The sequence below is a fragment of the Melanotaenia boesemani genome, chromosome 1 (assembly GCF_017639745.1).
Source record: "Melanotaenia boesemani isolate fMelBoe1 chromosome 1, fMelBoe1.pri, whole genome shotgun sequence".
NCBI lineage: Eukaryota > Metazoa > Chordata > Actinopteri > Atheriniformes > Melanotaeniidae > Melanotaenia > Melanotaenia boesemani.
In genome coordinates, this window is record NC_055682.1 from 22,088,154 (window position 1) to 22,110,139 (window position 21,986).

A 21,986-nucleotide genomic window follows, 5' to 3' on the forward strand; every position below is an offset into this window, starting at 1 on the left:
TTAGAGTAACTAAAATGAACTTTATTTTCATCTCAGCAGGATTTATGAGAATACAGTTGAGTACAGAGAGGCAGTGGCAGGAAACAGTGTCCTTCACCAGGCATCAGATTTCAGCGCAGAGCCAACAAAGAGTGCAAATTATCGATTGTCAGTTTATCTCATTCATTTACTTCATTCGGTTAAAGAAAAGGATGCAGTGGGCTTTAATGTGAACTGCGCACAATTTAAAAACACGTTTAAGGTTAAACTGTACGACTTAAACCATGTTCAGTATTAAGGCTTTCCTTAGCTGACAGAGAAATAATCAGAGACAAAAGTTAAATCAAAAATTTCCAGTATAAAAACGTCTGTGAAGACAAAATTGTCTTAATATTTACAGCTTTGTTCGATTATTTAAGCGATACACAGCTCATTCAGCATCAGTCTCAATTCAACAGAAAAAGGACTCCAGAAAACATACAAGGAATTCTGTGAAGCCTCTTGTATTAAAAGACATCTTGGATAAGTCAATAACAAAAGTCTTGAGGTGATTACAAACAAATTGATAAGCTAAAACTGTTCATCAAAGATATAAAACTGTATAAAAACATATGTATACAAAGTCCCTCATTTACTGCTCCCTAAAATAAAAAAAATCTCATTAAGCAAAGACTTTGCAAATTCAGCTATGAATAAATTAAAGAAGCTTCCTGGAAAAATTCACTTCATATATTCGGATTCATTGTTCATTTAGTGATTTTAAAAAAAAGTATATATTTATTCATATAACTGGACAATACAAAAGGTATATTCAAGAATCATTTGTGTGATTAAAATATGATAGGCAGAGTAAGTTACTTCATATTACTGATATGGGAAGTACTGGTTGTACGGCTTTACTGGGCAATCAAGAATCTGTATTGAAGTTCACTACAGCTAGAATATTTATTCACAAGCAAAATCCACTTAGAACAGAAATTGTAATGCTGGAGAGTAGAAATGAATGAGCAAATGAAGAGTTATCAAATTAAAGAGTACAGACAATTTCTTGAGCGCAGGCTTCACCAAAATTGTTTTGATTTTATCCATTAATAAAAGCTGCTCAAATAATACTGTGTGAATTAATTCAAATCAAGACGACACGCAGAATTAAAATCCAGGAGGTGATGAGCACGGCTTGACACAAGATTAAGATGGGGGGGGGAGTAATAATATTGACTGAGCTGGAAAGTCTCAATATTTACCCAGATAAACGCACTGATATCTACAAAAGAACGATATGAATGTCCCACATTTGGTCCAACATTGGCACATTAAAAGAAGCTTTATTATATATATTTTTACCGAGGAAACGTCAACAAGAGGTTGTCTTGACTTGAGGAACGCTTGTATCCCGAGGACGAGCTGAAGTATGTCTCCCCATCAGTGCTGACGTCATCATCATCGTCATCGTCCAGATTGTTGAGTAGTGGAGCAGAGGAGCTCTTACGCCTTGATCAGAGATTAAATGATTATAATAAAGACACTGACAATGCAGTTTTTAACAGTGTTTTATATCAAAGTACTGCTCTACTTATGATGAATGATGGGTTGGGTCTCATGTGTTCACCTGATCTCACTCCTCAGAGCTTTGAGCTGGCTCTGGAGCTGCTCATTGGCCTCCTGTTGCTCATCCAGGTCTCTCTGCAGCTTCTTCTTGCTGTGCTCCAGTTGATCAATCTCCTCTTCAGCCTCATTCATCTGCCTCTTCAGGGCTTTTAGACGTAAATTCAACTAAAAAAAAAATTTTTAAAAATGTCCCGGGGGTTCAACAAAGTTCAGCTAACTTTGCTGTTTGGTCAGCAGACTCATCAGGTTATTATTCAATCCACTGATTTAATTCAATCTATGATCTATAGAAAATTGAGTTAAATAACTCTATGAGGGTGTGTTTTACATACCTGGTCTTTTTGATCTTGCATTGTCTGATGTTCCTCTTCGACTTGCATCATCATCTCTTTTACCTTTCTCTCTAGTCTGCGGTTTGCCAGCTGCAGATTAGCTCGCTCCCTGAAACACATGCATCATCATCCTTTAAATGCAGTGCCGCATTCTGCCGTGTATTCAGTTTTTTCATTCAAATAATGAAGAGCTGGTCAGATTTTTTCCTTGGTTTTATTACTGAGATTCAAATTAGTTCCCTTTGCTCAATAAGTACCAACTCTGACTCCTAAATAGTGTCCAAGTACAAATACCGTCAACCCCAGTTGAATGAAACTTGCTACTTTTCAGCAAAAGCATTTCAAATCCTCTCCCAGCTGGACTCTCCTCACCTTTCCTCCCCCTCCAGTCTCTCTTCCAGCTCCTGTATGCGAGTCTCAAGCTGGGACACCAGTCCCTCTTTGTTGGACTTGTGGGAACCCTCTAGATGAGTCACTCTGGCCTTCAAATCTTTATTCTAGAGAGCATGAAGAGGGAGGTAGTAAGCGGTTTCACAAAAGTACACTTTTAACACAGTATCTCTGCACAAAAAACAAACAATGAAATTGAAGGGAGAATGGATACAACCAATAAAAATGATGAGAAAATGGATGGAACGAGTATGTGATTTGATCCAAGTAACACAGTGTGTAGTTGTTATGTTCCAGACAGGTGAGTGTGTACCTGTCTCTCCAGAGCCATCTTGTCACACTCCAGGTCCTGTCTGCTAGCCCTCTCCTGCAGGAGTTCATTCCTCATCTGCTCCACCTGTCAAGCCGAGTCCAGAATCTATCATCGCTACAGTCCCACACAGTCTGGCTACAATTATCTGCAGACTCTCAGAGTCTCGCCCACAACAGGAACCACTGTAACAGTCAGTGAGTCAATGTGCTGCACAATAGAAGCATGAATCCTGTAAGAGGTCTTCTAATTGGTGAGCTGGATTTTCTTACTTGACTGCATTCCACCTTTTGTTTCTACCATCATGCCTAATCTCAGGGTTGTAGCAAACAGTGGCTTCTCTCAAGAATATGTGAATGTGGGCTTTCAAAGTTAGATTAAAGGCTGTCGGTTGTATATAGTCTGATGTTTCGAGTGGAACTTAAAAATTGTCTAGTTCATTTGATCGCATATGATTTCTGTTAATAAGTTTATTGTTACAACAGCTGATCCATACACGGGCAGAAAACCTGTTTCTGTTTGCTGAGGTCATGAGGCCGATAATTCTGTATGGAAAGTTGAGTGGCTGACTCACTTCCCTGCCTCAGTCACTCACATAAATGCAAAAATAACAACATAACTAGTTATCACAACACAACAAGTTTTGTATTTTGGGTAAGAAAATAATTAACTCTTGATCTACGTAACAATATAAAAATTTAATTTTGATCATAGCTGTTCTCCATATCAATATACCAAATCCTGATAGCATAATGACATATTATTTAATTGGTTTAGTCATTTGAGTTCAGTTAAGCAAGCATGTGAGGGTAATTATACTTTGTAATGTATCAATACAAAGTCATCACCTGTAAACTGCTAGTTTTATGGGAAAAAACAACAGCTATCCTTGCCCTACCCTAAAATAGTAAAATGCACCTATTACCACCTGGTTTACATTGTGTCTTTGGAAAAAACATTAAGATCGATTGATAGTGTCATTTTTTTATCTTTTTTATGTACAGAAAATTTACAAACCTATTTTTTATTTACAAAGAATCATATCATCTAGGTCTCAAAAATATGCTAAAATTAATTTCCCAAATGTCAAACTGCTCCTATAATACTGGTGGCATCGCGTATCAGCTCAGAGAGTCATGACTCCACAAGCATGACTGCTCAGTGATAGCCTGGTCCAAAAGAGTGGAGAATGAAAACTAATCGATACAACAGTGATGGTTCTTTCTTGGTGAAAGGAGCTTAGAATTGGTGATATTTTATGCCAATTAGTGGGTGACAGTGGGCTGCTCTGATGAACGATGTCTCCTATAACTGGTGCAGCCAGCACAGTGCTTGAGGGAGCTGAATCAGCAGACTGGAACATGCAGCGAAACTAATCTGCTTTGTGAGAGACGGCAGGAGAGGAGAGGGGAGATTACTCTCATTTAGACAGGAGAGGAGCACCTGGTGCCAGGAGAGACGCAGGTGTTCTTCCTGCTGCCTCTGCTGCAACCCCACCACTCCGCCACCCAATAGCCATACACCCCCCACCATCTCCTCCCCACAGACATTAGAGTGCACACACTTGCACACACCCGCAAGGCATGTGTGCACATGCACATTCACAAACATGCACCACTAGGACTCAATCCATTCCTCTCTGACTGCACAAAGCTAAGCGTTGCCTTGACAACCAACCTCAGCCTCGTGCTGAACCAATGCCACTTTGTCACATTGCCACCCTTTCTTTCTAAAGTGTTTTTGTTTGTTTTGGTTTTTTTTTAAGAAGGGACACATCTAAGAATATTTTAATACTCCATTCTATCACACTAAGGCTATACACTTGGGAATCCAAAGGTTGTTTTAACCCTAACTCGAGAGGAACTTGTAACTAATTATTTACTATTAGGACATTGCAAAAGAAACTGAGACTAAACAAACTGTACACACTTGCATAAAAGCATGATGGACACAAGGAAGCAAAACTCCAAAGCTAAAATCCAATCTTTTACTAGCAAGAGCCTTCCCATGAACAAACATTCCTAAAAGCACATGTACCTTATTGAAATCCTACTTCACAGTGCCTCTGTCAGCAGCTTTGTAACAGAGGAAGGAAAACTGGAGCATTTTCTTTGCAAGTAAAACTAAACTAGTTTGTTCCCAAGCTGAAGTTACTGAACGCAATTTCCAAGTGAACTCCACAAGCTGAAAACTTGAGACATTTGGCAGCCTGCAAATTTTGGCTCTGGCGGTGCATTAAGAAGGGTCTTTTTGTGACTGATGCATGAAAATTGGATAGACGCTCTCAGACCATGCTGGCAAGCCACCAACCTGAATGATTACGCAATATCATCTTACGAAGCAATAAACCTGTAAACTTTATCCAAACTTGAGAAAAAAAAGGAATTTTAAGTGTGGACAACACATGAGACACAGACTGCTGAGAGTGACCACATGCAGACATTTACACCTGCACGAGAATCGCATGCAGCAACTCTTGCAGGGCATATCTGTTTCATGAAGATTCCTTTCATTTGGAGATTAGTAGCTGTACTCATGATGTTAGAGGTGGAAGACAAAGCAACAGGAGCTCTAGATATAATTTACAGACCAAGACAGAACAGAGACACATCTGTGTGAACAAGAACAACAGGTCAGTGAGACAAGTGACCACTGATAATGACTGTGTGTGAAGTGTGTGCGTGTACCTGCTCTCTTCCTCTATCTATCCTGTCCATAAGCTGAACCTCACTTTGATGCTCCTCACTGAGGTTCAGCTCCAGCTGAGCGATCCTGTCCTGCAGAAAGAGGTATCTGTATCTGTCATTTTTGTTCTCCAAAAATATTTAGTTTTGTCATTGGCAGGTGAGGATACACTAATAGAGTGTTTCTTAAATTATGAAGACCTTTTGCAATAATTTTACATTAAAACCTTTGTTGTGGCTTTGTTTGGCATCATTATGTACCTCCATGAGTTTGATGTGTCTGGATTTGTCGTCTTTAGCTTGTGCATTTGTCTCAGCTTCCACCTCCAGATCATGGACCTTTTTCTCCAGCATCTTCTCCCTGACAACAGCCTCGTCCCGTTCCCTCTCACTCTGCCGCAGGTCCTCCTCTCGCAGTGACAGCTAAAAAGAAGAACTGTGTATGATTATATTAGCTTTTTACTTACACATTTTAATGTCTGACTCCATGCCTACCTCATATCTGTTTAGAAATAATATTTCTGGTCTCTGGACTTAGAAACTGGTTTAGTGTGGGCTCATCGCCTCATTAAGGAACCCCCTGCATGCTATAGAGACTTCTGCAGTAGGTGTGGCATCTGACCTAATTTCTAACACAAATATTTATCCATTGTTGCAAGATTGTTCAATTCTTCATCATGTAAATATATATAAAAAAGAAAAATACCATACTTTAATCTAAGCTGAAGCTTAGTAACAAGTGTATATGGATAATCATGCATCCTGTGGCAAAAAGGTCTGAAGTGGAAAATGAACACTGTTATAACATTGTTTTCATTGCCAGATATCTTTAAAAAGAGATTTCAATCTAAGGCAGCTTCATGCTTCTTTGGTAAATCAATGGGAAAAGTTCAGATGGGTGGACTTGAAAAGAAAGCTTTCTAGACCAGTCCTCATATTCTCAGAAGAGCTGGTGCACAAGGAGGATGTGAATCAGTCAACATGGCTTTCACAACAGTGATACCACAGAGCCGACATCCTCCTCTTCCTGTACGCCAGCTGAATAAAGACACATCAGCAGGGATGCAGACAGGACAAGAGGAAGAATCTGGACACTGACCTTTACCTGATATATGAACTTTACTGTCCATCACATGACAGCTGAAAAGTCACATAAGAAACATCCAGAGCAGTTTATCATGGAGTCGCAGGCAGCTCTGCTCAGGAAATAAAATCTAAGAGCAGTTTTAACAAAATCCTTTGATTAAGAAACTGATGGCCTTTTTATAAGCTAAAGTGTAGAGCCTGCCAGCCTCTCTGCTGACAAGGTACTCACTGGAGATCTCATCATGAACAGAGCCAGTCTTATTTTACAAGGTTACTTGGGTAAACTGAGTGCCTCTGTAAGGTCTATCAAACACAATTCTTTTATATGACCAAAAACGTCTTTCTATGATTTAAATTTCTTCTCTAAAAAAATTCTCTAAACCAGGCAGGTGTACTTGTGAGTATTACAATGTCCTTTTCACTGGTGTTTTTTTTTTTCTTAATCTGTCCTCTTTTTGAAATAGTCATTTAAAAACTCAAAGTGAGCTATTTAACACAGTACAAACTGTTACTATTATAACAGTGTATATAAAAGTGGTCCCTAAAGCACAAGAATCTGCCAGATCTTTGTAGATGACTGCTTAAGCGGGAGTTCTGAAAACAGAGATATTTAATGTAGCACTAAATCCATTTCTGCTTTGATGTTATGCCTATGCACCATTACATCTCACACCCCCTTGAAGCATTTTTCTTACACTTAGCTGTAAAATTGCTTCTGTGTGGCCACCATGAAGATTATCTGGGCTGGCTGACCTCCTTCAGTAAATGTTTGGTGTATAAATAAAACTATATATACCACCTTCTTTCTAACATAACCACATTCATCTATTCCTATTTTCAACTAAAACAGTCTTTATATTCCAAAGTGCTGAAAAAGATTAACTCCCTGACCAATAATAACACAGAGGGGTCATGTGTGGCTTCATGGCCAAACATTATAGATTACAAAGTAAAGCACCGTGTTTCTATTAATTCTAGAACTAGGTAAACGTTCATTTAAATAATTCAGAAATCCTGTACGATTTGACTATAATATTTTACTTTAACACAATGTTTTGTGTTTTGACACTAAAATTCCCAGAGCTATGAAAATGTTCATAAGGCTGAAGTCCCCTGCGGCTCATCAACACCTCATCAACTACTTGTTCGCATGTAAATGAACGCCATTAACGCTCTCCTGGAAGAACCGCACCCCCCTTCAGATCTAACTTCCAGCTACGGTCTGTTGTAGGTTTTTACTGAGGGCACTAAAGGAAATAATATTTGATACGAAATATACTCTTGTATCTACGGTTTTTAGATCTCTGATAGCGGAATGATTTTACACAGCAGCTGATCGATCAGAGTGATCAGCTAACAAAACAGGCAAGCAAGTCGATGTTCACTGATCTGTGAAGTCAAATAGACTTTCAGTAGAGTAAAAACTCCAATGAGTTAAAAACCCCCATGTTTTATTCTATGAAGTCTGGAAGTGGGCTGCAGCAAAAATAACAAAGCACAGAGGTGCTGATGCATGCCTTTATTTCAAGTAGATTAAATTAATCTAATGCCCTGCTCTCTGGTCTTCCTAAAAAGTCAATCTCAAACCTACAGCTACTGACGAGGACCAGAGGGCGGGAACACATCACACTAGTTTTAAAATCGCTGCATTGGCTCCCCGTGAGTTTCAGGATTGATTTAAAGGTTCTTTTAGTAGTTTATAAATGTCTTAATGGTCTTGGGCCTTTTTATTTATCTGATCTTCTTTTAAGTCATGAACCCTCGCGGACCCTGAGGTCCTCTGGTACTGGCCTTTTAGTTGTACCAAGGGTGAGGACCAAGACATACGGCGAGGCCTCTTTCCACTGTTACAGCCCTCGTCTGTGGAACAGTCTGGCAGAGGGCCTCAGGGCTGCAGAGAACGTTGATGTTTTTAAACAGGCTTAAGACCTACCTTTTTAGCTTAGCTTTTAACTAAATTTTATTTGATCTTAATTTATTTTACATAATTTTATTTCACGTTATTTTATTTTCATTTTATTGAACAGTACTTCTTATTTATTTATTCATTTACTTATTTATTCATTCATTCTTAGCTGTTCCTATTGTTTCTTAATGCCGTTTAATTTTAATTGTAACTCCAGTGTTTTCCTCGTAGGGATCCTCCGCGCCGGGGGTTTTGCCTACTCGGTCTGGGGGCTGCTGCCGCGGTCATTGCAACAATAGGGGTGGCAGGGGCCCTGCACTGCAGCCATTTGGCTGTGGTGTGGGCTCCGGTCTGTCCTGATGTGGGTGGTTGCCACTGTTAGACATGGGTGGACTGGCCCCCGGTGTGGATGGATCCCCATGACAGCAGCATCAGGCCAGATGATTATCACTTTTAGTATTTTATAATAACATTCAGTTCAAGACAGAAATAAGAGAATCATGTTTGTATAGAATGGGGAAGGGGGGCTGCTTGGTGTGCGTGTGTGTGTACATATGTGTGCGTCTATGTGAAATATTTTGGTGAGTGTATCTTATTTTGGTGAGTGTTTCTATTATGTATTTCCATTTTGTTTTGTTTTTAATATGCATAAATGTTTTTAATCATGTAAAGCACTTTGTGTTGCCTGTGGTAAGAAAGGTGCTTTATAAATAAAGTTTTGATTTGATTTGATGACATTACTCTCTGAAAGGAGAAAATTAAGTCAAAGGGAGAGCTCAGCTGGTTGAGTAAGAACAATACCATCCTACATGGGAGGACCTCGCTGGACTGACTAATGATGACCATATTCTGACCACAGTCTCACACTACGAAAGCAGTGTCAGCATTCGAGTCAGCATCTGATCTCTGAATGCCTGCTATGTTAGAGGACTTGCTGTCCTCTTTACCTCTTCTTGGAGGGTTTTGATGGCCAGCTGGTACTTCTCCAGCTCCTGCCCTCGCTCTTTTAGAAGCCTCTTCAGCTCGGTCAGCTCCAGTCGGTTCTTCTCTTTGTAAATGTCAATCTGCTCCTGCAGCTCGCGAGTGGACGACTGAGACGCCTCCACGATATCACTCATCTGTGTGCAGAGTGGGGGTAAAAGCAAGTTAAAGAAAATAAGGAATGTGGGGAAAAGTAGGAAAGTATAATAATGGAGGGCCAGATTTGATTTGACAGGATTTTATTGAAATGTTGAATTGAATCTACAAATCAAAACAGTCTCCTTCAAAGAAAATGTGTTAGAAATTATTATTTTCTTAGGCAGAATCTCTTTCTCGAGGTGCTGTTTTTTACAATTTAATTTAATACCTTTCGGTTAGGATTTTATTTGACTCACAGATTTTTTGAGGCACTTTGACATCTAAGAATCAGATCTAAACTTCAACCATGTGAGATGAGCACTTTTCCTGTTGTTACCACTTACTTAATGTACTAAAGACTGAGCGATACTCACTTCTCTCTGGAGTTTCTCTACGGTACAGTCCAGCAGCCTCCTCTCATCCTCTATGTTGTTCTTCATGCTCTTAAACTGCTCTTTCTGAGTCCTCTCTTCTTGTAACCTCTCCTCCAGCTCTTTGTGTTCACTGCTTAGTTTTGCCAAATTCCTCTACAGGCAGAAACAACAAAAATGGTGAAGAGGAGTTTATCAGGGATGGCGTGAAGCATAATTTCTAATCTTACCTGTACATCTTCCAGCCGGACAGTCAGCACCCTGTTGGCACGTGACATCTCTTCTTCTTGCTCCTTAATTTCAGCCAAAGACTCTTCCAGTTGCTTTTTCTCTCTCTGTTTATAACATCATGAACATATACGACTTCCATTTAGTGACAGAGCAGAACAAAACCAACAATAAAATAAATAAGACATCTTTGGCACTTCTACACCTCAAACTCTCTTAATTGATTTTGACTACTCACCTGTAGCCGGCCAAGTTTGTCTCCCAGCTTGCTCTCCTGTAACTTGGCTTCGTCAATAATTCGGTTGAGCTTGGCCACCTCATTTTCAAGCTCGTGTGCATGCTTGCGCAGTCGCTCAGTTTCTTGGGTCAGCCTTCCTGCTTGGCCCTCTGCTGCACCCTTGGCTGCCTCCACTTCGGCCTTCTCTCGGACCACTGCTGTGCTGCTCTGCAGATCAGAAGGCGGCACATGGCTTCAGTTCAAAGGAAGCAGGAGTCTGTGACACTCAACAGAAAGTGGAACAATGATGCATGATGGTACATCTCAAATGCCTCATATAACAAAAGGTATTTGTAGTGCTCTGTTTCTCTTTGTTGGTGTGGAGGCATAGAGTAACAACGGCTTCATGTAATTCTTTCACACTTCATAATAAAGCACAGTTGAAGGCAACTAAATTTGAGCTTTCATTAATGTCTGCTGAGTGAAGGCCACAAAGAGCCAGCAGGCTAAGGGGGAAACATGCTAGTCTTATATGACGCTGTGACTACTACCTATTTTTACCTGTTTTATTATTATTATTATTAAAGGGTGCTAGCTTGCACTTGTGCCAGTGTTGAAGAAGGAGTCTTATGAGCTCTCCAATGGCAAAATCTATTAATTAAAAGTGTGCTTTAACTCATGTCAGAATGAAATGCTGTGCAAGAGATAAGATGGCAGTACACACAAAACAATGAGGCAGAGACAAAGAAAACTTACCACACAACTTGATCTGTATAATAGATGACAGATAGGCCTCATTTGTAACCCCCTTTCTAGTTACTACCATCATCAGTAAGCAGAAAATTTGCAAAGGTTAGTTTACAAACAAGAATTTTTTGACGTGGAGATGGAATGTCATGTAACTGGTTTGACAATTCCCTGTTTGCATCTCAGTGGCGGCTGGTTTCCACACACCCTTATATACAGAACACACCTTCAAACTATATTGTTACATGTTAATGACAATAAAACAGAGCTGAAACCAGTAAAATTTGATCTTAAATCAAATAAAGAATGAAAATTTAAAGTTCAATGCTGTTTATATGCAAACACAGGTTCCTCTTTGTTATGCATACAAACATTGGTCATACCATAGCCACATTACATGTGTGAGAGTGCACAAATGCAGCAAAGCACACACACATACACACACAAACACAAACACATACACACCCTTCTGACATAAAGACACAACTGATTAAGTTGTAATCCACCTGCTGACACACTAATGAAAAAGAAAGATGTTTCCAAACACACAGCTGTGCTAAAAACTGTTTTGTTCTCACAGACATACAAAGGAGCAACAAAAACCACTATCACAGACATCTTCATACCAAGACACGTTTTTATGCTTATTCATCAGGTGAAGCCAACATGTGAATTAGAAAAGAAAAAAAAAAACACCACAAGGAAACAAGGAATTTTTTTTAATCCACATCCAGAAAACAAGTAAAGACACTGTAATGTCAATGGGCATTACTGTAATGTACACACTTTTAAAGTGGAAACTTACTCATTCACATACCAAATAGAGATACTGCTTGACTCGTCAGGCTACAACTTCTTAAATGTTTGCTGGTCAGCTCATCTCGTTATCGTTGGCCATGAACACAGATGCCTCTTGCATAAGAAAATGATGGGTGCCTCCCTGCCTGCAGGCCAGTCAGACCTGTTTCTAATGTCACTACAGAGCTGCCCTCATCACTGCTTCACTGTCATTTAGTTTGTTAAGGACAGCTCAACACTGCCAACTCAGGAGGTAGAACTGTCTCACTGCTTTAGATTACCCAAACAATTGACAGTTCATGTTAGATAACTACCTTGCTGAGAAAAACTTAAAGAGAAGCAGCGATTTTATAGATACGATGCCTTGAATTAATTATTGCTGCCAGGCATACTCTCTTAAACTGGCACAATTACACAAACTACAGATTGATTCAGCTGCTCTCTAAGCCCAGCAGATCTTTCCAGCAAATTCCTTGCATAGCTTTGAAAATGTGTATACCATAAACTAATGGAATGCTGCCAACTAAACTTGAAAAGAAAAAAGGAAAAGAGGTTGTAGAGGGAGTAACACAGCTTCCACTGTAATACTAAAGCACTGATAGTGTCTGTCAGAATTGTGTTTGTGCTCCAGCCTAACAACACACAACAGTTCCTGCCCCAATACTTCTCTGCCTGTCCCACTTCCCACATTGGCTCGCATGTGTTAAAACTATGAACAAAGCCATCCAGCCAGAGAGAGAGATAACACTCTCCCGTCTATAAGAGGAAGCAGGATGGGGATGCAGTGACGTTAACCTGTTTTTTTTTTTGTTTTTGTTTTTTTTTTGGCAACATTAATTTATAATGAGGTGGTTTACCATAATGCATACTGATGTAGAAAGATCAGCTTTTGTAATATGTTAGAAAAGCATGAAGGGAAAATGCATTCCACAGTTTCACTTATTGTTTTTTTTTTTTTGTTCTTCAAAATTAAAAAGGGTTAATCATTCTTTAAAATGTAATAAAGCATTATTTAAGTTTAGCCAGTGGCAACAAATGACTTTATTTGTTATTAGATAATGATTTGTTTAATTAATCTCTTCTGCAGAATTCTTTGTGATCCTCATATATATATAGACTAACAATGCAAACCTACTTAAGTGTGTTAGTACAGTGTCATAAAAGAATATATATTAATATTATGCTGAACGGTCCATTTGTCCCCCTCTTCCTTAAACTCAAAAGTTTAACTTGGGTCCTCACGTGTGCTCGAACTGTTTATTCAGAGTTGCACATTAACTTCCTGGAGTCTTTGAAGCGCAGCAGAAAGTGCTGAAGTGATGTGGGTGTCCCAGGTTGTGTGCTGTGGCTTGAGACAAACAAAGAACTTAAATCAAACACAACTACAAGAAACCTGCAACCGTCAAACTGACTGCTTCATCCTGCATGTTCGACTCCCCAGTAACTTCTATGGACTTTATATCAAAGATAAGTTACTTTATAAGATATAAGAGATTCATCTTAAAAAACACAGTAGCTACAAAAGGCATTATAGAGGTACACACACTCCAGAGTCACATAATTTCCACACCGCCTACTATTAACAAGATAATTTCTTTCCCCTCCCCATTACTGAGGTTGTTCTGCTTGCATTTTGCTATGTTTTATTTCTTTTTCTTTTATTTACAACAGAGGATGAAGATGTTTTTTCCAATTTGTTGTATCTGCAAAACCAACGGAAAAATGCACAACACAGCATGCAACACACATGCTGCCAATAGAACTGCTGATTAGTTCTTTACTTTCTTGTCACTTAAAATTCATGTAAAAATAATAAGCAATCTATAATAAATATGATGAAGTTAAAGTACCTTAGAAACCTTATATTAATAAACTTAATATCTGTTTGTTAAACTTAATTGAGTAAACTAATATTCTGGATGCAGCCATCACAACGCCTCTAGACAAATTGCAAAACGATATCTACACTTCATGACCTGCTGCACAATAAGTATCTGCAGACTCCTGTTTTTATTTATTTATTTTGTATTCAGATTCATTCAATGGCCTCTACACTATGAAGATGCATCAACTGGAGTTGATGCTAGTTTGAGTTTCACATAAACTTTTAGTTTCCGTCTTTAGTTGACTTTTCACTAAACATATTAGTTTTAGCTCCAGTCTGGACAAAGAACTTAAAGCTTTGCAAATATATGTGGCTGGTTCTTGTCAGCCTTCTAACTCTCCTGTACTGTCAGTGCACAAGACAGCCAAAGATAAGTGTATGACATATACTGTGTATTTGCTGGCTTTACAACTACTAAATCATTGGGTAATACAAGATAGTCAAAGATCCATTCAAGGAAAAAAATGGATATAAGAGAGAAGGGATAAGAAAAGACATAAAAAAAACTGACAAAAAAACTTTGCTTCACCAACTAAAAGACGATGTGTTACAAATACAAAAGCATCTCTAAAACAAAGTAATAAAAAGTATAAATAAAACAGAAAAAAAGTATCCAGACCTGAGGTTTCAAGCAAAGGGAGGTCTGCTGTGGCCTGAATGGAAGGATTGATGCAAAAATTAAAATGTGACAGCTGATGAGCCCTGGCTTCTCTTTGGTCTAGGGTGTAATCAAATCTTGTCCTCCCCTCTAGGAAATAGAAAACAGACACCAGCTTTTAAAAGAATCTCTGTGCACAGCCAAACTGCACATTTGCAGGGGAATAATGGAATTACAGAGACCAAATTATGCCAATTAAGGATCGACTGATGCATCAGCTAGCCGATATATCGGGCCGATAATTGCATTTTTTTTTTTACAAGTATCGGCATCAACCAATACGTGGCTGCGCATCGGCGTGATTTTTAAAAAAAGGCAGCTCTGCGCTCTTGAAGACGCTGCAGTCTTGAGCAGAGTATGCATTACTCCTCCCCCACTAGCAGAGTGCTGGTGGAAAGCCTGCTGCATCAGCTTCAAAACAATGGTAAGTTTTAAACTTTCAGCACTGAGTGCTCTAAAGGAAATTAAATTTGTTATGAAATAATCTTGTACGCCATCAGCGTTTTCAGAGCTCTGACAGCAAAGTGATTTCATGCAGCAGCTGATCGATCAGAGTGATCAGCTGATATAACAGATAAGTTACTTTCCACTGATCTATATAGTGAAATAGAAGTTTCAGTAGAGTCAAAACTACATTGAGTTACAAACCATCTTGTTTTATTCTATGACGTCTAGAAGTGGCTGCAGCGCATTACTAGGGAGAAAAAAAAAGCAAAAAAAAAACACATGCATGTGGTTGATGCGACTGCGATGCAGAAAGAAGGCAAAAATATTTCTGGCTCATAATCTGTGCTGCACGTTCTTCTGCCAGCTAACTAAACCCCTCTGAGCTGCTGGGTTTCAGTGCAAGGTCCAGTATGATGTAAAATACAGCATTGATTCATCTCTGCATCCCACCTTTTACAGAATACTTCCACATGATCTGATCCAGAATGCCGGGAGTTTAAAAATAGAGCAGCGCAAAGTCCCCTGTGATGAAAATATCCTGTGGCCAGAAAATGATTATACTTCTTCTGTCCCTTACATACTAATTATTAAAACTTGTTTTAATGAAAATTACGTAGTTTTAGGAAAAGTCAGGGACTATTTTTTATTTGACAGTTATTGAATATGCACTTTTCAAAATGGTCAAAATGACTATCTTGGCCATTCTTTTGTTAATTGCATCTAATGACGAAACAAAGATTTAGCACAGAGGTATATTCATCAGAACAGTTTTATTCTGAAGGTAAAGTCAAACAGGACAATTTTTGTGAGTTGCAGATGAGAGAACAGCAGCTGTTCACCCATCGGTGGTTCCTCATACTTGTTATTCATGTTATTTAATAGGAATTCGTTGGCACACAGGCCAACTTCTGAGGAGACTTATAAGGAGGAAGAGCAGTTCATGCAGCCAGATCATTACCTACGGGAGCCAGTACAGGCTGACGGGAGAAAAAGCAGAGTGTCTCTGTATCCTCCATTATAACCTATAGCTTCTAAACTGGGAGGATTAAGAACTTTAATTTTTAATAAATGTTAAAAAAAAAAAAAACGAGACTTCTAATATATTATTGTCATTTTATGATGTAAATTGAGGGCACAAAAGCAGTTAATGTTTTAAATATTCGCTCAAGAAAATCAGCAGCCTGTATCAGCCATTGTCTAAGTCCATTATGAAAAAGAAAAAAAAATAATAATCCATCGGCCGATCCCTAATGCCAATATTTGGGCTGCCAAGATTTGTTGATTAGTCATGATTACATCGACTACCAAAATAGCTGGCAACTAATTTCATATTCAACATCACTGTTTATTTTTTGAAGCTTTGTTTTTCTCTCAAAGCTGCCGTTATACCTTCCGCTGCCTTGTCTGTCTTTCACGCACATGCACAGTAGTGGCAATCAGGGTCAGCTGCGACATCACTGGAAAAGTCACACCCAAACAACAGTATTATGGCGAGACGGCAACGGAGCTCCAGAGTTTGGGAGCATTTTGAAAAAATGAACGATGTGCAATGCAAAATCTGCAAGGTAGAACTTGCCTTCCATGGCAGACAACGGTGATGCACGAGCATCTTAAAAGGAAGTATATGGTAGCTGATTCAGTTTCTGACAAGAGGTACAGTCATCTCGGTAAGCTGATTGGCTAGTTAGCTGCTAACATTAACGTCAACAGTGAGCTACTTACTTGTAATAATAGCTGTAATGTTAACAGTACTGATGGCAATTTCATTACCCTTAGCACATGTGCCATGTGTTTGCTGTAAAGTTTTAACAGCAGTCATGTTTGACTAACAAATTATGATGGTTATATAAGAGCAGATAAGCTACAATTTACATACGATCCAATTAGTCTAGACTAATCAAAATAATTAGTGACTAGTTGATTATCAAAATAATCATTTGTTATAGCCCTAGCCAATATAAACCCAAGACTTAGAAAAGATGCAGGAAAACAGTTTTCTAAGATCACTTTTTTTGTCCTTTAATCATCCCCCTGACTTGATTTAATCATTGTCACCACAAGTCATAGCGACAATCATCATACTACGCCCTCTTTACTGTGAATAAGTACGGAAACATGAGGCTGCCACCCTAAGTAAAAAATATTGGGATCTTATGATGTTATAACATGATAAGTTTTATTGTAAAAATGTGAAACTTACTATGTTACAATGTGATATGTTTTGTGGCGAAAATGTGGAATATAAATTAGTCTTTGAATGAGGAAATGTGAATGCAGTAGATCACAGAAATGTCTTATTTTCCAAATGGGATAAAGTTGTACTTCATACTATGCTGATAGAAGTAGAGAATGGACAACGGTGAAGCCTGGAGGACACTGCACAAAATGTATTTCTGTCAGTATAATCAGTTAGTGTGCCGTTAGAATACTGTTTCTAAGTCAATATTCTAATGAAATATAAAGAAAAATGTGTTAAAAACAATGTATTCCTACTATATGAAAATCAATCATACAGTCTAAAAGGTGAGCACTGTACTAAATGAACCAATTTAAAGCCCGACCCAAAGTAAAAGGGAAGAAAATTCTAGTCTTTATTTGGCCCTTTAAGAAAATGTTTAAAAAATTCAACAAAAATAATATATAAGGGCCAGGCACATTAACACGTTATCAAGTTAATGCATTATTTAATTAACGCTGTTCGTTTGGTTTTTTTTTTTAAACCAGGGGGCAGACGACAAGTATCATATTGTGCACAACAGGGTTTTAAGCAAAGTTTTTACCATAAAGTGATGCAAAAGTTCTCAAAAGCTGTATGTGTCAAATATGATATATACGGCAATAAAAGGTTATAATAATGTCATAAACTACAGTGCATTTATCATATTTAAGAATGTTAGCTCAGAGATGCTGCTTTCTTTTATGCCTCAGAGAGTCAATTCATTGGAGCATCACTTTTATCCTGGCCATACCACAGAGCAGAGAGGACAAAACTATGTTCCAGTTTCTGGGCCAATGGCCAAAGCGAAGTGAGTGAAACCCATGAGCAAGACAAGAAATACCCAAAATACAGATCCCACTCAGCAGTTCAAGTCTGAAGATTAACAGCTCAAACAGATCTCAGCCAACACACCAGTTTAGTCATAATCATGTCATGAACAAGACACTGAGTTGAATAAAAGATCTATTTTGACTCATTGCCTCATTGCCAGATAAAAGAGTGAACAGGATTACAAAAATGTGAAAAAAAATTTGTGCACAGCTTCACATGAAAACAGACAATGTTACAGAAAACTGCTTTGTGAACACAGGTTCAACTCAAGGCTTAACTTTCTGGCAAAACTCCTATTTGTAAGAGTGTTTAAAGCCATCAATCTACAAAGTGATCAATGCAGCTTTTAAAGACTTATAAGAAGTAATATTTTAACAAGGATAAACTGCTAATTCCTCGCTGTGCCTGTTAAGATCATCATTTCCTTTCTCACTTACTGGCCTGCTTCTTATTCCTTCTCTTTCCAGTTAGCTGATAAATCAGCTCCTGCAGCTATACTTGGAAATAAAGTGCTATCATCAAATACACAGACTCATGCTGGAGTCTTTACTTTCAAAACAAGCCTGAGGGAGAACTCTTCTCTGGTCTATGAAAGTTTGATGATCAGACAGAGAGACGTCAGTTCACACACTGGCAGAGATTAGTGGAGAGGCAGGCTGAATGGCTCGGGCCATAAAATGAACTGCATTTAGGTGAGCCGGGGATCACTTTGGAGTCTTGTGTGGAAACTGTGGAGTTAGGAAATGGAAAAAATAGAGCATTTGGAATTGAGGTTACAGATGAGAGCATGATAACAATGTAGGTGTGTTACACACTGTGGCTTAGGTCTGTAGGTGAAATATAACAAGAGCTGGAAATATTGTGATAAGCAGAAAGCTTAGTCTTTACAGTTTAGAAGGGGTGAGACTTATTAAAGTCTCCAACACTGAGAATCTGGAGTGCTGCAGGGATGGAGATGCAACTACTGCACCCTGAAGAGGAAAAAATGAAAAGATTTGACCCTCTCCCGCAGATCGAAGAGGGTACACTGTAACAGAGCTGGAGCTGAGTAAAGAAGGCAGTCTGCAGGGTGCACATTCTCCAGTCTGACCCCAACATTCCTGAAATGGAAACATCTCTTCTACCAGCACTTCATCTATTTACATTTTAAATCAGTCTGACCAAGATCTTTCTACGGTGGCCCAGAAGTGTCACAGCAATACAAAAGCCACAACACAACATAATTAGCAACAACACAACACAATTAGCCACAATGAAAGTGGGCAGCAGTCGGGTCCTGGCATACGGAAAGATCAAGGTCTGGAGACGTGTCAAAGGTAGAGATGGCGCAAAGAGGGGAAAAAAATACAAAGTACTCCCTACATAGTGCCCTATATAGCGGTCACGCCATTTTGTCAGTGTCCGAATGTCCAGAGAGAAAAAAGTAGGGCACTCAAAATTACCCACAATGCATCTTGAAAAGCAGCGAGCATCGATGGTCACTACACAGGTCAATATAGACCACAATGCATTGCGGGCAGAAGCTCAACATGGCGCAAGGAGGCGGAAAAATTGAGCTGCGTGAAATTACCTATAAGCAAACAAACAAAGAATAAACTACAACATAAGGAATAAAAATAAAAATATTTACACACAACTTTGGATTGGATTTGAAATGACATCTGGATGCAGGTTGTGGCTGCCGTGGTGACAGCGGTAGTCACGTGGTTTACGGCGAGGAAAAAATAGACAGCTTCCTATCCGAATCGCCAAAAGAATGAGTCACTATGTAGTGTGCTATGTAATGCATACCTATGTAGTGAACGAGGGGTTAGGGAGTAGGGTGGACATTCGGACACAGCCATCGTCTTCTTTTTTTATCTCTGCTGCGAGTTGCACATGCACAATAAAGTCAGCCAGGGGAAAAATATGGTGGCGGACTAGGGAGCAAAATGGCGGCAGAGAACGTCAAAAGTCTGGGATAACTTCACGTTAAACTTACAAAATAAATTACATACATGTGAGATTTGTAAAACGCACCTTGTGTACCACGGAAGTACGTCGGCAATGCTCGAACACTTAAAGAGGAGGCACATCGGACTTACATAAGAAGATAATATGCAAGATTTCGAAGCTGAAAGTGAAATAAGATCCATTTATAATATATGTTATAAATCATGAGATACATAATCAGACTGGTCGACTAGTCGTTTTAATAGTCGGTGACTAATCGACCATCAGAATTCAAACTTACACATCCCACAAATATATACTCTGTTCTGTTGGTGGGGATTATTCTGAAATATTGGTTATAATTTTATTTGGCTTGTATTTTCATTGTAACCTTTCATAAGATGGCTCCATATCCCCATGCTGCGAGATCACTAAATTTAGATTTTCCCTCACCAAAAAACTTTGTGGAACAATAAAAACTAAGAAGGCTACAATTAACTTCCATGCAAAACAATTTTACTCCAAAGTTCTCTACTTCACAATATAAAATAATAATAATAAAGAAATATGTACTAAAATATGTGCATCTACTGCAAGTTTTTTTAAAAGTGACAACAGTGCAAATTTTAGTAAACATTTTTACTGAACTCACAGTATTTGTTTCCACACAATACTTTCTGCCCTTGGATGCATCCTTGTGAATGGGATGTGTTGGCCATCAGACGCCCACAATGGCACATACGTGTCACATGAAGGCATCGTGAATAATTTGTATATAAAAAAGAAACAAAGGTGTGTGTTGTGGTTTATAGTGTTGTTTGTGGCTTATTAGGTTTTGTCGTTGCTTATTCCATTGTGTTGCAGTTTATTGCGTTGTGTTGTGGCTTACTGTGTTGTGTTGTGGCTTACTGTGTTGTGTTGTGGCTTATTGTGTTGCACCAAATTGTGTTGTGGCTAATTGTGTTGTGGCTTTTGTATTGCTGTGACACTTTTGGGCCACTGTCTTCTTTCAACCCAGATAAAATTCCACAGATTTCACTACATCAAAAACACAATGCAGCTTTCAAGACAGACAAAAAACAGGACCCCAGCTCCTTTAATGGGGGTCAGCCATGCACCCCCGTTCCTACAGCATACTGACCCACTTATTCAGCATGTCCCAACCCCCACTGCTATTACTGTGTGAAACAAACTCATCATTCATTATTTACCGAGGTCCACAATCACCCCCAATTTTCAGGGCACAGAAAGAAGAGGGGGCATGATGCGACTCAAAAACGGCAGCTCATTAGATTAGTTATGGCTTGCCACTGCAATTAACTAGTATACAAAGCAATACAATGCTCTACTTTCCAGCATTTTTGCCCACATGGGCAGATTGGATTACCCAAAACATCAGTGCCACACAATAAGAAAGGCAGCACTTTGACTGGAGATGAGGTTAAAATATAAAGACCTGCACACAATGCTGGGACTATTTTATCCTTGTCAGATGCCCCTGCACAAATAGAAATGTACATGCGATAATAAAATTTTCCATTTTGCTATATATTTAGTCTTCCTGCATATTTCCATTTCTTGGCAAGCCATAAGATATGATGAATGTCTAGAAATTCTGTTTATGAGTTACATCCTTAAAGAAAGTTTTGCAGCTATGACTGCAAAATAATTTGCCAAAAAATGTAATTTATATCAACTGCACACTGGCCCACCACGGCTAGCACATAAAAAAGGTGACGCATAATATGAACTAGTTTTTCTTTTCAGTTTACAGATTTGAACCACAAATGAGTCTTAAGAACAAAGAATGGCTTTGAGGACTCACCAAAAGCCCTGATGAGTAAGAACTTATTTATATCTTGAAATATAAACAAACAATAACTTCAACTTGCCAGGTGTTTACAAAGCACCGAGGGCAAACCTCCAATGACAAACTCTCTCTAGGGAGCAGTAAGTGTTCAGCAAAGGGAAATGTCATCATAGACCTCTGTTGCAAAGCTTTGTGGTGGACCCCTGCCAGGCCTGCAGGAAGCTAAGAACAAGGACAGCTTCCACTCTTTCAGGCAAACAGGACACACATGAGCCGTATGGCGACCTACTGACAACAATGTGTCTTCAGTCCTTGTGCTGTCTCCTGCCAACTACCACCACTCATCCCATCTTAAATCACCTTCATCCTTTTTGTTGTTTTTTTTAAACAGCTCACAATTTCTCTCTGCTATAGTTTCCTAAATTCTGAT

The 21,986-nt window shown here is 38.9% G+C and overlaps 1 protein-coding gene across 2 annotated transcripts in view; it reads right to left on the reverse strand.

The window, feature by feature from the left end:
- Nucleotides 1-21,986, reverse strand: part of cgnl1 (cingulin-like 1) — a 32,344-nt gene continuing 10,358 nt past the window's right edge. For both annotated transcript variants that reach the window (XM_041984383.1, XM_041984382.1), the window contains exons 9-19: nucleotides 10,252-10,458; nucleotides 10,016-10,120; nucleotides 9,789-9,941; nucleotides 9,243-9,413; nucleotides 5,565-5,726; nucleotides 5,307-5,396; nucleotides 2,623-2,706; nucleotides 2,292-2,416; nucleotides 1,920-2,028; nucleotides 1,589-1,752; nucleotides 1-1,470 (exon numbers count right to left, since the gene is read on the reverse strand). In XM_041984383.1, the coding sequence (XP_041840317.1) occupies nucleotides 1,320-1,470; nucleotides 1,589-1,752; nucleotides 1,920-2,028; nucleotides 2,292-2,416; nucleotides 2,623-2,706; nucleotides 5,307-5,396; nucleotides 5,565-5,726; nucleotides 9,243-9,413; nucleotides 9,789-9,941; nucleotides 10,016-10,120; nucleotides 10,252-10,458 (1,521 nt within the window). In that variant the 3' untranslated portion in view covers nucleotides 1-1,319. The remainder of the gene's footprint in view (nucleotides 1,471-1,588; nucleotides 1,753-1,919; nucleotides 2,029-2,291; nucleotides 2,417-2,622; nucleotides 2,707-5,306; nucleotides 5,397-5,564; nucleotides 5,727-9,242; nucleotides 9,414-9,788; nucleotides 9,942-10,015; nucleotides 10,121-10,251; nucleotides 10,459-21,986) is intronic.